Here is a 17,204-nt window from a genome sequence, read left to right on the forward strand (position 1 = left end):
AACCATGTTGCATATTTCAACAGTACTATGATATTTAGGAAAGATACTAGTGAGTTAGTGGCTTTTTGCTCTGTCTAAAGGAAGTGGTAGGTTTTCCACAGCCATTGAAAGCTTCTTTTTAATGTTTGCTTGCTGCTGCTTCTTCTTAAAAAAGAACGGGTATGTCATTATTCTTATCCAGGTATTAAAGGCTCAGGAGCTAAGACTCTTGTATTATTAGATCATTGTTGGCAGGAGAAATTAAATACAGATAATGCTACCAGGCATTTTCTGTACAATTCAGGTGTCTTACATTGGTTATTAGGGTTATCCAAACTTTGTACTATTTTTTGTTGCTGCTGACATTGTCCCTAACTAAAACAAATAATTTAAGATTTGTTTCTACTTTTCTGCTTGGAGAGAGATGGGTTGTTCTCTTCCACTCATCCAAGGTAAAAATCAGCATTTTATTGATCTTGTGCTTTGATTTCTCTTATTTGTTCATTTCACCTGTTTTCCATGGTAGTGGTTAGTGTCTGTTGCAGCCCACAGTGATGAGACAAGGGGAGCATACCAAATCTTCTGTGCTGCTACATGTCATTCATGCCTGTAGTCGACATACCTTTAGGTATGGCAGGAGAGTTTAATGTGGGCATGAACAGTCCTAGGAATAACTATGCTGTGTAAAATGGATCATCTTTGCTTGAAGTCTGAGCACTTCATGGACATTTGAATTAGTTCTGCTTAAACATCTAACTTACGCTACTCTGCACTGACGAGATTAGAATAAAAGAAGACATGTATCTTTCTATGTCATACATCATCTGTGAAATGTTTAACTAAGTTCTGACTGAAAGAGGAACACAACATCTTGATTTCAGGATGAGTTTTCTTACATAATTAAAAAATACCAAATGTGTGGCAAAATCAAGAGACAAGCAGTACGTATTCCAATATCATTCATGCAGTCAGTATTTTGAAAGCCGGTGGCACTGACAGTGCTGCTTGCACTGGTCTTCCACAAAGTAGTTTTCTTTGTTTTTTACATTCTGTTGTTATTCAAAAGACGATTTTTACTTAAAGGCTATTTCAAGCTACAGAGATTTTACTCTGATCCACATCCAACCTTTATCTACAGACTTGGAGGTATTCAGGTTCATAGTCTTGATTCTTGTCCATGTCTGTTTTTACTGAACTCCTAATTACCCTTTGTCTTCATTGATGACTTCAGTAATATAATAGTGAATGGAATTTTTGACATATTTTGTAATTGACAGAAGACATAGCTATTCTAAATGACTGCTTAGGAAGAAGACCATAATATTTGAATTACCTTGAATTACCTTCTTGTTTGTATGTTTATGAAATGTAAAACATAGAAGCTGACGACAGGCTATATATATATATGTATAAGGCTGTAGACAGCTGCTTGAACTCTTTAGGAAAACTGCCACTTGTAGATGTGGTTGAATGACTTGCCAAAGAATCAACTATGAAAAAAATATGTCTGTTTTATAAATTGCAAAATGGCAATGATGGAATCAAAATGTACTTCAGAGAGGGCTATAGTTATTATATACAGCCTTGAAAAATTACCTAGTATTTTTCATTTTTTGTTGGTTGGATTTTTAATACAAAAGTCAGTACTGCCTGGTTAGGCCTGGTGACACACCTGAATATAGAGAGCTGAGATAAAAAAGTTATGCCTTTTATAAGACCTCATCAAACTTCCCACCAGTCTGAAAAAATGTAATGATTAGTGATGTCCAACAGCTAACTGCCATATGGAGCAAGGAATATATTATTGGGAAAATCCTTTCATGAGTGAGGATATATTGAGCTTTCTGTTAATCTAAGTAGGATCCAAGATGCTTCTTTCCAGAACAGATGCAGTCCCATGATGGATGTAATACAACATTAGCTCATGGGCATAGCTGAGATATAGAGAACAGCTAATAACCACCGCATCCTGTGTAAAGCAGGCATCACATTTAGAGATACAGATTTGCGAACCGTTAATTTACTAATGAAATAAAACTACAAAAATTGCAGTAGGCGAGAGGACAGCCCTGTGTGAAACTTCATTGCAGGAGAAGGACGTAGGAAACACTATCCAACTAAATGAAGTTTACGAGATTAATATGTGGATTTAAATTGCCGTCACTATTCAAATTTCCTATTCCACGTCAACCACATAGCAGGTAACGGCAGGAACTGAGGCTCCATAGTTTTGGCAACGTTCGCATCGTAGTCTCAGATGTCATCTCTGTGGAGTATGTTTGTTTCCCATGGTTATGTTTCACAGTAGAGTGAGTAATGTGAAAGTGGAGGCAGCAGTTGTGGAGCCTTACTTGCTACTTATCCAGCAGTCTCCCGTCAAAACACGCGGTTTAGCACAATAAAGTTTGTTCTCTTACTATCTGTGTCAGGCTGTTTGTCAGCAAGGTATGTTAGCTGAATATAGCTACCCAGCTCCCTCTGCTTTCTGCTGTCTGTTTGGTTGAATCACGCCATGACTGACACAGAGACACATTAGTGGGAGGATTGTTTATGAGAAACAGGGAAACAAATTTGACACTTGAGTTTACCAGGAAACTTGTTGCGGGAGCAGAGATGCTCATCGCTACTGAATACGCATAGCCGAGGTCAGGGAAATCTGTCAGGGAAAGCAAAGCAGCCTTGAAGTAATTTTTTTTAACTGTCAGGCAGAGGAGAACACACATGAAGTATTGTTACAGCTGAGTGCTGCCCTCCCTCCTCTACTCCCTTAGGACTGCCTAATCCCCTTTCCTCGTACCAGGCTCTAACGAGACGCCGCAGAGCGTGCTCCTCTCCCGCCTTCCTGTCTCCTTCGTGGGTTCCCCAGGGACCTACAGCCCCTCTTTTCTGGGGGCTGGTGACAGCAGCCGGCAGGGCTTGGACTAAATGTCCCCGTCGGATGTCCTTTTGCTCTCCCTTGCAGTCGTCGTGCTCGCTCCTCTTCCAGGCCAACGCTTTTGCATTTCAGCTTCTGCATGGGAAAGCCTAGCTGTGGAGCAAGCCTGGTCAGCATGAAAGTACTGACACGTGGGGAATCTGGGAAACCTCTTAAGGGTAATTTAAAAAATACACATATTCCTGTGCTGTGGGTGTAGGAGATCCGGTGAGAAAAAATGGAAAAGGAGCATTGTTTGGATTGAATTGGGCTGTGTGCTTAGGTAATAAATTCTGCGAGAAGAGTAAAAGAGATGAAGATAGTTGGAAGGGAAAAGGGCTTTCAGATATAGTGGTTTCTTAAGTAAAGAGGAGAAAACTATAGGAAGACAGAGAACATGCACAAAAGGAGCAACTATCGGACACCTGTTGGGAGAGAGAATGGGGAATGTTGTTATAAGGGAATGCAGAGGAGACTGGCGATCGAAGTCAAGGAAAACAGATTAAAGCAAGAAGCCAAACGAGAAAATGCATTTCTAAGAACCAGGAGACAGGAAGGGAAAAAGTGGAATGTCCCACTCCTGCCAAACAGAAGAGGAAGTAAGCTGTGACAAAGATGAAAGAAAAGAGACATATATTTGCATGGTGGATGGAAAGAATAGTTTGTATGATGAGATGGAAGTGAAATGAGGGGAAGGAAGTTATACGGTAGATTGACATTGATGGTGAAACACAATAAAATCTTTTCTCTGCTTTTTCTCTGTGGCTACTAAGTCTGGGAAGAGCTGTGATTCCCACTCTGTCTGAATGATACTGCTGGGTCTTTCTGTTAGGGAAGATACTCAAAGGAAGCAGTGCTGTATTTTGGTTGGTTTAAACTATCATTTATCCTTTGTGAAATGTGAAATACAAAATTAAATGGTAGAGATGTACCATCTGCTGTTGCTTAATATGTGAATAAAAGCTGGTGTGTTTGGACAATGTTTAAGCCGGTGATAAGAGCAGAAATAATGGAAACGTTGTCGGCTACACCCAGCAGATCCCTCATTGACTGAAGCATCATGTTTCTTCCCATGTCGTAGCTCTGTCGAACATGATTCCTGGAGGAGGATGAGCATTTCCTCCTCGATGAAGAGGCCGAGTGGTTTATGTCTGTGTTTTTCTCGTTCCTTTTAGGGATCTCTTGCTGTCTGTGGCACTTGGCCAGGTACTCTCCCTCCTTATCTGTGGCATTGGTCTCACGAGCAAGTATTTGTCAGAAGATTTCCATGCCAACACACCTGTTTTTCAGAGCTTCCTCAATTATATCCTTCTATTCTTGGTCTACACAACAACGCTAGCTGTCAGACAAGGTAAGTGCCTCTGAAACTGTTTTGTAGAAAACAGCGAGGATAAAGGCTTTTGCAGAACAAGAAGCAATGTGATTTAGACACATAACCCATTAACTTTTGTTACATATTTACGTTACCTAGCAATACATATTGGATGAACTGAAAAAAACCCAACAAATCTTCAGTAGCAAAGAATGAATCAGCAGATGTCGAGGATAATGGTGCTACCTAAAACCAAAAAGAAACATCAGCGCTTTTGACTTCCTAACTGTTCTTATGGGAATGCTCCTCTTACACCTGCCTCTCTGGCACCACAACCACACACTCGGGGTTTGTTTTGGATTTGACTGCATGCCTTGCTGGGAAATATTAGTATGCTTTACATCTTACATGGGCTAAGGAGAGCTCAGATGCAAGGAAAGAAGAGCTTGCTAGTTCTAGTTGCTGATCATGGCAATTCAATTGTTCACCTACTGTCAGAAAAAAATAGCAGCCAATTTTTAGCCGTTGGGAAGTAGGAGGTGAAGGGAGGGAATTTGGGATGCTGTCTCTCTGGGGTGCTGTGTGGGCAGAGCAGCCTTATAGCCCTGCCACTGCTTTGGGACAGGGCCTGTGTAACCAATCTGACCTCCAAAGTGAGAAATGCATCACAGTACACCTTGGTACTGTGTATCAAATGATCCTCTGTTCGACAGTCTATGCATAATATAGGGGGGGTTGTGCCTTTCCTGCCCATCCCTCCCTTTGAGATTTCATGTCTAGATGAGGTGTGGGAGGTGAATGCATGTAAGAACATTTCTCACCCACTCTTTTTTTTGTAGTCGTTTTATTTATTCACCTTCACAGAACACGTGGATTAGAAGCAAAATAAAAGAGCAAAAATATCATGTGCTTTCCTGACTCGGCTCTCCTGACATAAGGAGGGAAGGTCTCTATGGAGAAAAAGAACTACAAAATGTATTAAGCTGTGGTACATTTATCAGCATACTGAGAGGTTCACATTTTCTTACAGGAACAAATATATTTGGTTTGTTCTTTGATGTTACATCTTTTAATGATTTGGGAACAACCCTGAAGCTTAAGTTCTTCACTCACAGTACGGTCTTGTGGTACAATACTATAAAGTGTTCCAAACCAGCAAGGATTTCGTTTCCATGCAAAAAATGAACAGTCAAAAATATACTGCTGTGCTCCAGCACTAAGCGCTTAAATGTACAACTTAAGTTTTATAAACCTTGGTCTCCATTGACATTTTTCAGAAGCAATGAAGGCCAATCTGCGGAGGAAATGTCAGCTCTTATATAAGGAGAGATTGCTCAGACAGTGTTACGCTGTGTAGGTATTTCAGTTTGTGTAGGGGAAAACATCACCACGTGCTTTGCTCTGCAAAAGGTTTAAAACTTGTATTAGTAGCATCTTTCTGGAGAACTGTGTTTAAAAATAATTCTTCTGAGTGTAGGATTGCCTAGATGTTCACAAGTTCTGTCCCAGAAATGTCCTTCTTGGGACTGATTTAGATACTGTGGAAGCCAAGTCTCTATGACTTTTAAATAGATTTTACTTTTTTGAAAATGCTACCTTGTGAGAGGATATATGGGCCAGCATACTGCTGTGCATTACAGGGGTTTATTTAGAATAACGTTTGACACCTGGTATATATCGACATTTCAAAAATGCTATCAAGTGCTCCGTTTTACACATACAAAAATATGTATTAAAACTGTACTTTATTTTTGTAAATAATTTTCTGTTTAAAAATACAGTTGTGGGCTAAAGAGAGTTTGTCAGAGCTACCTGCTGTGCCAGTAAGATAGATTTGGGAAGCAAATGAGGAAAGTGTTAGGAATATGTGAAAAATACTTTCTGGACAAGTGAGGAGGATTGGGGAATGTGTTTGAACAGGCCTGCGGTTGAATATGGACCATACGAACAACCAGAGCACAACATAAAGGGTACCAGTGGAATAGTCTGGAAAAGGAGCTGTCAAAAAAAGAAAGACATTTTGGTCCAAAAAAATCCAGAACAAAATTGGCTACAGAAGTGATGAAAGCAATGATCCAGGCACTCAGCAAAACATTCCTGCTGGATGGTATAGCACTACGCAGCCAACTCATTTATTCGGCATTTAATATTGCCAAGTCATTGAGCCTGACATTGTCTTTTTGCTTGTGTATTTATTCAAATTCATTATCTGTGTTTGTTCCACTAAGGCAGTTTTTCTAGCAACTCTAATCGTTTGGCTTCGTTAACAGATGGAAATCACATAATAATGATATTAATTTTATATGGGATGATTCTGTTCTGAGTGCTGGGAACATCAGATGGCTTTTTTTCCAAGTGTGGTTCTCTTACTCTGTATGCAAGATTTAAGATTCTTTAAATTATCCTCTTTCTTCTTCAGAAATCAAACCATCATAAGTTGGCTGGTAGTCAAAAATAACTGCATCCCTTTGTCTTATTCTTTGCTTGCCTTCTTAATCTCTGGTGTTTTTGCAGAAATGTACTGGCTAAGGAGGCGTCACTTGAGGTGGCCAAAACCACCCTTAATTCACTGTAGGACTGAAAACTATAATTTCCTGGGACATAAAGGAACTCCTCTTTCTTTAGAGGCTTCTTCCAAATTTTGATTTACTGTGGATCCCCTTTGGCTTAGCCTTAACTCACTGTTCATCTTCTCACCCTGTATAAACTTCCTGAGTGATACTGAAAAGGTAGAATTTGCAGTAGTCTCTGAAAATCATCATTAGCAGATGATTAAAACTCCTGATTCCTGAGTTGTTCTGACTAAATCCTTCTGCAGTGAATCCCCAGCTTCCAGCAGCTAAAGTTAGTCCATAGACACCAGCAGCTTCCACTACTTTTTATATTGTGGATCAAGATGGTTTCTTCCAAAAGAATTTTATCACAGCCCTTTATTGAGTGCAAAAATTAGGACTACCACCTTGCAATGAATCCACACATGATCAGACAGTATAGGAGATGCACAAGTCCTGCAGGTGCCAGAATCTCTGAGTACTTTTAAGTTTCATTCCCATGTTAAAAAAAGGAAAAAACAAAGGAAAAAGAAGGAAAAACTTGTCCTGTAGCTGTAGATGGGGAACCGGTTTGAAGGCAGTAAAAGTGGGCTCAAGAGTTTTAAGCAGTGAAGTCCATGTGAGCAAGGCTTTTCATCATTATTGCAATTTTGTGCTCGTGACCAGAAATAAGCAGTGACAGAAGTGTTAAAGGAGATCTGTTGTTGTGAGATTTTCGTATGAGCCTTAAAACGTGGATACTGCTCAGGTAGTGGTCATGAAAAGGGAAAGAATTTGGCCAAACTGGGATTTTTCTGATGCAAAATCTAACCCCCTTTTCTGCCAGTTGAACTCTAAAGTTTCTGTTAAATGTTGACTCTGGTATCTAGAAAACTCTCTCTTTTATTCTGGATATTTAAATGCTAATTTTAATTTTTTTGTTGTTATATGTAAATTTAAGTTGAACCTATTATTTCCCTGAAGAGGTGAGTGCAGAGGTTCTTCACGGTTAGGAATGCCCACGCTCAGGCATGCATAGACGCCTGTAGCCACTTACCCACAAATACGTATCCACTAGAGCTTCCAGTCCAATGCTCATTAATGCACCACTGCTGAGGTCCGAATATAATACTTTAGCAGTTTTCTTTGTATGAGAACAATGCTATAAAATTGATGTCACTAATGCAGCATTATGAGGCAATGACTGTCAGTATGTTTTATCTGGCTCATATGCCAAAAATTTAATAGGTAATAAGGACTTCCTCAGTTCTTTCTCTTGAGGTAACTTCCTCTCATGCCTTTTGTGTTCACAGCCAAAACCTGTATTTGTCCGTGGTAACACCTCTGAGCTGAGAAGAAGGTTTTAACACATATTATCTCAGCTCAGTATCCCTGTCGGCAGAGGATTCTGCTTAACAGAATCTTGTCAGGACGCTTCCAGATACTCCTTTGGGTTGCGTGTTGTTATTAACTGAGGAAAGGAAAAGCCTTGGCTATCAGGAAGAAAAGCCTCCTCTCAGTGAAATGGAGCTATGGGACGTAGAGCTGGTGGAGATTAGTTTTAACACCTTAAAAAGCAGTAAGTGGGAAATTGTCCATAGTGGACCAGAAGGTGTTAATTACTAACAGTCAACATGGGTGCAAGCATCAGCAGCTTGCCACCAAAAATAAATTACTTCTAAAAGCCACCTCACATATGCTACAAATGAAAACAACACATCTACTAGACATCATTAAAAAAAGAAAAAATATGAAACTGCTACTTTTTGTTATTCTGGAAAACAAGAAAAGTGGGAGCAGTAAAGATGTCTTTTGAACAGAAGGGAACCATGAAGCCTTAAGGGCACAGCGAGCAGGGCTCCACATTGCAAGCTGTTCCTTTAATTTTAGTGCAACAAGTTACCAAGTATTTTCAGCCCACCATTACTGAGGGCTGGCAATAATTTGCTAGTTCAGAAAAGGTTTTATGAATTTGTGTATGTCTGGATGAATTCTGCATCTAGGCTAAGTGATGAGGTTACAGCATATGTCAATGGAAATATGGTTTTCCCTAGAGTAACTGTAATGTCTTAGATTTGACATATCATCAGATGTGATCTGTGCCCCCAAATCAGCTAGAGAGTCCTGTGAGACTATTAAGGATTGCAGTCCTGTTACTGGAATATCATTTTTTATGCATTTCTATCTAGGATTGGTTTATGACATTAGTATCTCAGTCATATGTAAATTCCTGATTCATCTGTTATTCAAATACGTATCTCCATTTAGATACATGAACCCGCCCCAACATCCTTGCTACTTCCCCAAAATTGACTGAAACAGGCTACTTGAAGAAAAGTAGAGCACAATATAGGAGTTGCTCTGTTTTATTGCCGTGCTTGTCAGCTATTTATTGAATGATAGAAAGGGTAAATGTCTCTTTTTTACTCAATTTCATTCCACTAGCAATGTTATATTAACACAAAGCTAGTATTATGCACTTAACTTAGGTAGATCTACCAGAATTTCTTCGATATTAACACCTTTTTTTTTGTCGACTGCCTATAATGTCATGCCGGGAAAACAAAGAGAGTACATGATATAAGCTGATCAAACTATATTAGATATAATGTACTTTGGGCAATATGCGTTGTACCATTGAGATGAAATGTCTTCTGGAAAGACGTCGATCCCATCAGCACTTTCAACGAGAAGCATTCAGAAATACAGGACTTTGTGTTCGCCGAGGATGACAGGGAGTGATTTTGATTAGAACAGATGCATTTCATCATCGTTCAGCTTCTGAAGTATGGTCGTGCCTCTGTTGTAGAACAAAGAGCTCGGTGATCCCTCCAGTGTTGAACAAAACCTGCGCAAGCTACAGCCAAGCAGCTTTATGGTCCTCTGTGCCGGCGACACAAGTGGTCCTCGGTCCCTCGAGGCGACGACCCAGCCCACACGCTGGCCTGAGAACGCATGGCACGGCGCAAAGAGTAGCAGCGCTCCCCTTGAAGCACAGGGGGAAGGCATGTCAAGCTGGCCCAGCCCGCTGCAAGGGGCCAGGCTAACCCTGGGTTGTAAAAATGAAATACGTCGGTGAGCATGGCTTGGGACCAGTGAAAAATAATGATCTTTCAGGTCTTTGGTATTCTTATGGCAGCACTGCAGAGTCTCCCTGCCGTGCTGTGCTTTGCAATCTGCAGTGCACTTTCTCCTAATTACTCTGGGCTTCTAATTAGGGATGCCAAACTGTGTGGGATATGTTTATTATGAAAATGGTCAGCCACACAGTCCTTTTGTCTGGGCTTTGAAAAGCCCTTTTCATATTCAGAGGGAATTCTGTACTTTAGGAGAAATGAAACTAGAATGCTGGCTATTTACAGGCACTTCAAATTGCGGGGATCTTTTTTGTAATGTGCAATTTTCTGTTTTGGATAGCATGCTCACAGGAGCAAGAATTATGACGTGTGACGTGTTCGGTATTTGCCTATCACATCATGGACACCACAGCAAGCTAGCTAGAAAAAAACAGTAGGACTAGAGCCAGATTCTTGTTCAGTCCCATTTATATAGTCATTGTGTTTGTGTTTGAACTTTCCCTCTACTTTCAACTGAGTTTTAAAAATTTTCTGCTGTAAAATGCTGAACGCTGCTGCTCTCTCTACTGCATGAACCTTTATTTTACTCCGTAGAATGTTACAATTCAGTGAAGTGTTAAACTTTTCCTGTACGTATAGTTTCCATACAGGACTTAGGGATCCTATTCTTTATGATAGCTTCCCAAACCCACAGAATTTCCCTTCCCAGTCCAATGAAGTCTTCTCACATTCTTAGCCATAATACAGAAGCAGATGCAATTTCAATAGAGTATGACTTATTCCACATAGCTGGTAGGAAGGCAGGGTAAAAAACAGACCATGTTGGTGATGCAAAGGCAGGGTTAAAACCAATAGACTTGACCTTTCTGTCCTTTGCTCTGTTTTGTTTTGCTGTTCCTAGTGGAGAGGTTGGGTGGTTTTTTCAGTCCTCAGGGTTTTTCATTGTCAGCTGTCCTTGTTACACTAGCCAGCAGACAGACGCTTTCTGCTTTGGCCCTACTGCTCCTTTCCACCCACACAAGGGACCAGGCATCTCAGGGCTTAAGTCAATTTTCATTTTCATCAGATGCATTTTGCTTTGCCAGCTGTTTAGCAAGGTATGAATAAACACTGACAGGGAGGAATCCCGGCCCCAAACGTAGTGAAAATGTGTTGGCCGGTAAAGGCACAAAAGCAACCTCATCCCTTTCTTTCTAGTGTTTTTATTTCTCGGTTCTGTGCTCCTGATTGTTAAGTTAGGCACCTGCTGTCCGAACCCACAACACGTGTCCTGTGTTACAGAATACGTGTCCTTCTGTTAATCCTGGCCAAAGCAGCACAGTCTCTCCTCTTGCTTCGTATCATTGGAATAAATCATGTACATCCCACAGCACATACAAACTGAAAATTGGAAAATACTGTTCCTTTAGGGTGCAGGTGGCAGCAGTTAAGCATGAACACTGTGTGTCATGGTTTAATGATGCAAACACTAATACACTCATGATGACCCCAGAGCAATAAAGGCCAGGCCTAATCAAGCATTCATGCTGTAGCATTCTCTGTAGTAGTATCTCATGATCCCTGATGCACCTCATTCAGTCCAGAGATGCCTCTGGTTTTACTAAGTTGCTTTCAAAATAGCTCTGCTGCTCAAAGAAGTATCCTTTGTGCCATCAAAGACAAAAGAAGCTGCAAGAGGGCATCAAGCGAAAGGACAGGAGCACCTCATTTTTCCTATGCCTGCTGATGCAGACAGGGGGACAAAAAGAAAGGGAGATCTCTTACCATCCTCTTGACCTAAATGAAGAAATGAGAGGTCTTGTCTGCACAGAGAGGAGAATTTCTACTAAGGTTGCATGTGAACGAGGGGTACCTCTCCTTGCAACGAAGTGCCTGGAGGATTCAAATCAGACAGTTCAACACACAGATGCTCAGGTCACTCTCAGTTCGGGAAGTTCAGACCCGGTCATGTTTCTGGCTGCCAGGTTTATGCCCTCAACCAGTTTCTTCTAGAAACAGCATTCAGATTTGCACCATGGTTCAAAGACTGGTGCATATTTTATGAGAGCAAACCTTGCAGGCACTAAGTGCAGTGAGCGTAAAAGGGATGCCAAGCTTTAGGCTGGCTGAAGTCCTGGGTGATGGACCATGTTTGCATCAAGACGCTGCATCATCGCTGTGAGGCAATGTCTATACTGAATATACTACTTGAGAATAAGGCAGTTTTACCCTGGAGGTAAATGTACATACAGTTTAGGAACATTTAGCCAGATGTGGCCATTCCATGCCAGTAAGTCCATAAATAGAATCCACAGATGCAATAAAATGGGAGGCGATGCAATTATTCAGCTCACAGCTGCAGCATCACAGGTAGCTAGTGGAATTTAGCAGAAACAAACAACAAAAAAATGATCACGGTATGGCATTTTATACTGTGATGCTTTTCTTGGTGATTCCAGCACCTAAATCTGAGACTTGGGGCAACTCTGCCACATATTTGCATTTATGTTTGGATCAGGATTTAGATTTTGTTGCTGAGCCTATGAAGCTCCCTCCATGCACATTTTTCCAGGAGCCACGCCAGCCTTTGAAACACAGTGCTAGTCTGAACACAAGTCTGTGAGTACCTGTTTGAGAAGATAAACCTCTTCACTAGAATGATGAGTGGGCCGGCTCGAGGAAGCTCTGAGGAAGTGCAGTTTGAGCACTCGTGCATCGTGCTGCTTGATTTGCATCCCCATCTCTGTAGCTGCCGTTACCTCTGTTTGTATTTATACCACAGATTCAGTTAGGGGCACGGATGTTGTAGGTAAAAGAATCAAGGCTTCTGAGCATGTGGAAGCCAGGCATTGCATGGTACGGTCCTGGAAGTGCTCAGATACCATGGCAGCGAGCACTTACCAAGCTTTGAAATTTGGTCCACAGTATCAGAGTACTGTGCAGGGGTGAATGTGGTTCTCAGTAATTTTATCTGAGGGTAAAGCAGCTCCCTATCTAGCCTAGATTGCCTTACAGTATGTCAAATAATAAATTGTCTCTTAAGGGTGTGAGCTGAATCACAAACAGTTGATTTTCTGTAGAATTAAGGGATAACTGTCCTTTGTAGTGTTAGTATATGCGTCTGGCTCTTCTTCTTAATACATAAACATCTCAAGTGCTGTTTACAAAACCAACCATCCCTTCCCACCACAATGAGGAAAGTTAATGGTTCTGATACAATAGTGTACCCTTGATCCTACAGCTGTAAGCAGAATGCAAGGGTTGTCTCTGCTACTTCATGCAGTATCAGTATTTGCCTGTGATTTATTGAATATTTAAACATTCACCAATTCAAGCAGCTAGCCAGGGTAGCAGGATCCACATTCAGCACACGTAGCTCCAGCGTTCATACGGGAGATTTGAAGTGTGGTTACAAGATGATAACTGTATTGCCTGAAGGAGATAAGTCCCGCTCTGCCAGAATGGTGCTTTGTATGTAATTAGTGTAAAAATTCAGAGGAATAGAGTTTATCCGTGCGATCGTCTTTCTCATTAAAAAAGAATCATAATGAAAGAAGAAAGTGGTCCCTGCAGTGAATTGGATTGCCTTCCTAAGTTTTCATTAAATCAAAGACTCAGCAGCATCCCATTTTGCAGAGCCCAGTTGTAAACTGTACACAAGACTGGCAGCAAAGTCCCTATGAAGATCACATCCTTTCCGAAGTTTTGGACGTGCAGTATATTTCTCTTACATGGGAAATAGTCCACCTCTCCAATTTCTTTTTCTGATTTCATTAGCTTCTGTTAACAAGATGGCACTGGAAAGAGCAAAGAGCATATGTGATGCTTCAGGTAACTCACAGCCATAGCTATAAAACTTAATCTAACTAAACTGCCTTTTCTAAAATAAGCAATATGAGACAACATGAATCAAGGGAATAAAAAGTTATGCTAGTGCGAAAAAGCTCTATTTTCAACCAAGATTTAACACAAGCAGTAATTTCCTCTTCCATCATCTCCATTATTACCAGGGTAAGCCATTAATTATTGTTATAACTAAATACATCTTTCAGGCAAAAAATATACAAATATCCTATATTTTTCCACCATTTTGTAAGCATGTTTTTTCCTTTGTATTTGGCTGAGCTGTTAGCCATTGGCATATGGTTACTTGGAACTTCTGTTGCATTTCTGGGTGACAGTGCTATAATAATAATTGCAGCTTCATCTGAAAAATTGTTTACACATTTAGCACTCAATGTAAAAGCTGCAGTTGTGCTGTATGCTCTCCCTTCTGCTCATAAGCCACCGAGCCCAGGCGGAAGCACCGAGTCACTTCTGGAAGATGCTCAGAATTCAGGGTCCTGGGGACTCACCTTTTGGCTTAGGTCTCCCTTTGGCTGCAACTTTGCTTCACAAACCCTGAGGATGCTTTAAACTCAGGTCACTACGGAATAGAGCAGCTCAGGGTCATTAGCGACCAGCCCTGTTAGAACCTCTCCCTACCTTATCTTTCCGGATTTAGCGTTAGGGAGAAAAGGAGAAGGATAATATATGCCATTTAGCAGCCTCCTCCATTTCTTGCACACATTTCCCTGATGGGAGGAGGAGTCTTTGAGGGAAGGTGGGAGTTTTGCTGACAGAAGTAGTGAGCGCTCCAAATACACAGAGGAGGGAGAGACCACGTGCATGTCTCAGAGGAGCACTTATCCGTTAGTTTTCAGTTATCTGACAGTGACAGTCAATTCACAGGGATATTTTTGTAACTGTTACAGAAACATAGCAAATGAGGTTTCAAAGGAAAATTATGCATCTGTACCTTTTCTGAGTTAAATATTCATGAACTTGCTTCTGTGCAGCTACTAGAATATTTACGCAATATAATTTGTCCATGCTCCTCTGATTATCTGTCTGCGATCTGATACTTGGTTTTGTTTTGTTTAATTCTAGAGGAGGTTTTAATACCCCAGGGTAGAGGTGGACTGTCACTGCTTTAATGAATTGGATCTGCACTGATTTGCAGCAGTGATGAAGGAGTGAAGGAGTTGCATGTTCATGACCATAAATTATGATATCTGCTGTTTGTTTTCATTGCTATTTGAAATCTTTTGTTTGAACGTGTTCTTGAGTGTCCTATTAAGATTTCAGCTGCTTAGCGTACAAGAGGAACAACTAGCTAGTGCCCTTATTTCCTGTGTTTGGCACGTAAGAGGTTTGGCTCCATTTTAAAGGACCTGTAGTGGTTTGACCTCATGGAGGGATCCTAAGAGGTTTTCCATGCACACACATATAATTATATACATGCATACATACATATATACACACACGCACACATATATATACATGTATCCAAAACCCCATATGTATTATCAGTAGAATTTATTTTTAGTATTATTTTATATTGCTTATCATCTCAAGTACCCAGTAAACTTCAGGTGTTCCTGCCCTAGGCTTCATGCTTACTTGGACAGATGTATGATAGGAAACAGGCCATGGTGTAACCAGGGACATCTCATGTCCGCTCACAGCTTTTATGTCAGTACAAAGAGATGAAATGCCATAAAGGGGACAGAAGGTTGCCAATAACCCTGCTTTCCATGTGAACCAAGTTGCCAGTGACCTCTTCCCAAGCATGCCCTGAAGTGAATTCTTGAACGCATGGACACTGATGAACGATCCTATGGAGTATTTTGTAACAGCATGCCGAAACCGTGGGTTAAATTTTGTGTTACGACAAAAGATGTCTTGTGTTAAGACTTTTGTGTTAAGACTGTATTCCAAAGCTGAAGAGAGCAGCAGGAACATTTGAAGGACTCCAGTGCATTTCTTATGCCCTCATCACTGAGCCAAACCTGGTGTTGTAGAAATGCTTGTTGGGAACTGGTCCCTGGAGAGAAGAGGTCTGAATGGACTGGGCCATTGAGCCCGGCAGCCAGCAGTCACTGGGTTGAAATCACTGGGTCAAGTGCTTTCTAAGAAAACCGGCTAGCTGAGGGGGCAGCAGGCTGGCAGGAGATGAAGTTACAGAGGCAGCTGCACAGACAGAAATCTGAGTGTGCAACATTTTTTTAAGCGGAGGCTGGAAATGGTCCTGCCCCAGTGCACTCCTGAACGCTGGTATGTGAGGAGCCACAGCTTGTCAGGTGGGCAAGGTGGAGAAATCATGTCAAGGGAGAAGCACATTGTACCAACAAGTGTATGCCCTGGTATTTTAGTTCCTGTTTAGATGATAATCTGGTTGGTATACATCACTGTCGTGTCCCAAGTGAGATGTTGCTCTTCCCACTGGTGTTTTCCTCTTCCTACATCAGACTCTGCCTCTCTCTGTGGGAAAGTGCCCTACTGAGGATGTATAGGGAAATCAATAATCGCTGGAAGTTACTGAGCAGAAGCAAGACTCTAAAACTTTTCTCAACTTTTCTCCCCACACTGCAGCTGTAACACTGATTTGCATGGGAATGCTTGTGGATCTGCACCGTGTGATAGTCTGAGATCTGCACGCTCAAAACCACCTGCTTTTTCTTTGGTGAATGGGGTATTAGGAATGTGGGAATTCAGTCACTTCTAATTTAGTAAGGATTTTGAATGTGTTTGTTTCTTCTGTTGTTATTTGCTTAGAAAATATAAAATAGGCTGTCTTTATCAGAAGAATATTTCTCTGAAGTATGGAGCAAAATAAAACTGATAAAAAAGAAAGTAGGGTTCTTTTTTCTTTAAAGGATATGGCACACTGCAGAAAAAAACGTGGTGTTGTTTCAAGGTGAGAGAATTCAAGTCATATCTCAGAACAGCTTGCCTTTAAGAAGACAAATGACAGTATTTACGATAGTATTTTCTCCAATGATACAATGACTGCTGAATAGGATCCTTTTTCAAAATAGAGATCACACTCACCAAGGCTTTTCCAATGCAGTCCATTGAGATAAACGTAAGATACAAGGCAACACAGAAGTTTGGACATGTATACACACCTACTTCTTGCTGTATATGTTTGCATTTCCATTAACAGAAATGCACGATTGTAAGGAACTCCCAGAGCGTCTGTGAAAGAATTGCACCATTAGTATGCCTTGACGATAGACACATTTCTAGCAGGGCTGACTCATTTCAGACATAGATTGTTTCAGTGTCTCTGTCTATAAGGATTGTATCCTGCCTAAAGCTGCATAAAGACATGCCATCTTTACAGCTGATTAATTCTTCTTTAAAATCGTCTAGATGTAAAAACAATCTTGATTTAAAAGCAAGGTGCTCGTTTCATTTGTCAAGCAGTAAAGACAGAGATAGCCCTCTCCATGGAAAAAGGAGGGGGGGTCTAAAATGTAGAGGTGCTGTGTCAACAAACTTCTATAGAAAAGCACAGCTTTGTATCAATAGTGATTTCTAAGCAAATGTACACAACAAGCATTTAAATAGATGTTAATAAATGCGTG

General features: G+C 40.9%; 1 protein-coding gene across 1 annotated transcript in view; it reads left to right on the forward strand.

The window, feature by feature from the left end:
* SLC35F1 (solute carrier family 35 member F1) overlaps positions 1-17,204 on the forward strand; it is a 253,824-nt gene that overhangs the window by 143,173 nt on the left and 93,447 nt on the right. Inside the window, exon 2 of the mRNA XM_075046836.1 lies at positions 4,069-4,244. Coding sequence (XP_074902937.1) covers positions 4,069-4,244 — 176 coding nt within the window. The remainder of the gene's footprint in view (positions 1-4,068; positions 4,245-17,204) is intronic.

The sequence above is a fragment of the Buteo buteo genome, chromosome 15, assembly GCF_964188355.1.
Source record: "Buteo buteo chromosome 15, bButBut1.hap1.1, whole genome shotgun sequence".
Taxonomy (NCBI): Eukaryota; Metazoa; Chordata; class Aves; order Accipitriformes; family Accipitridae; genus Buteo; species Buteo buteo.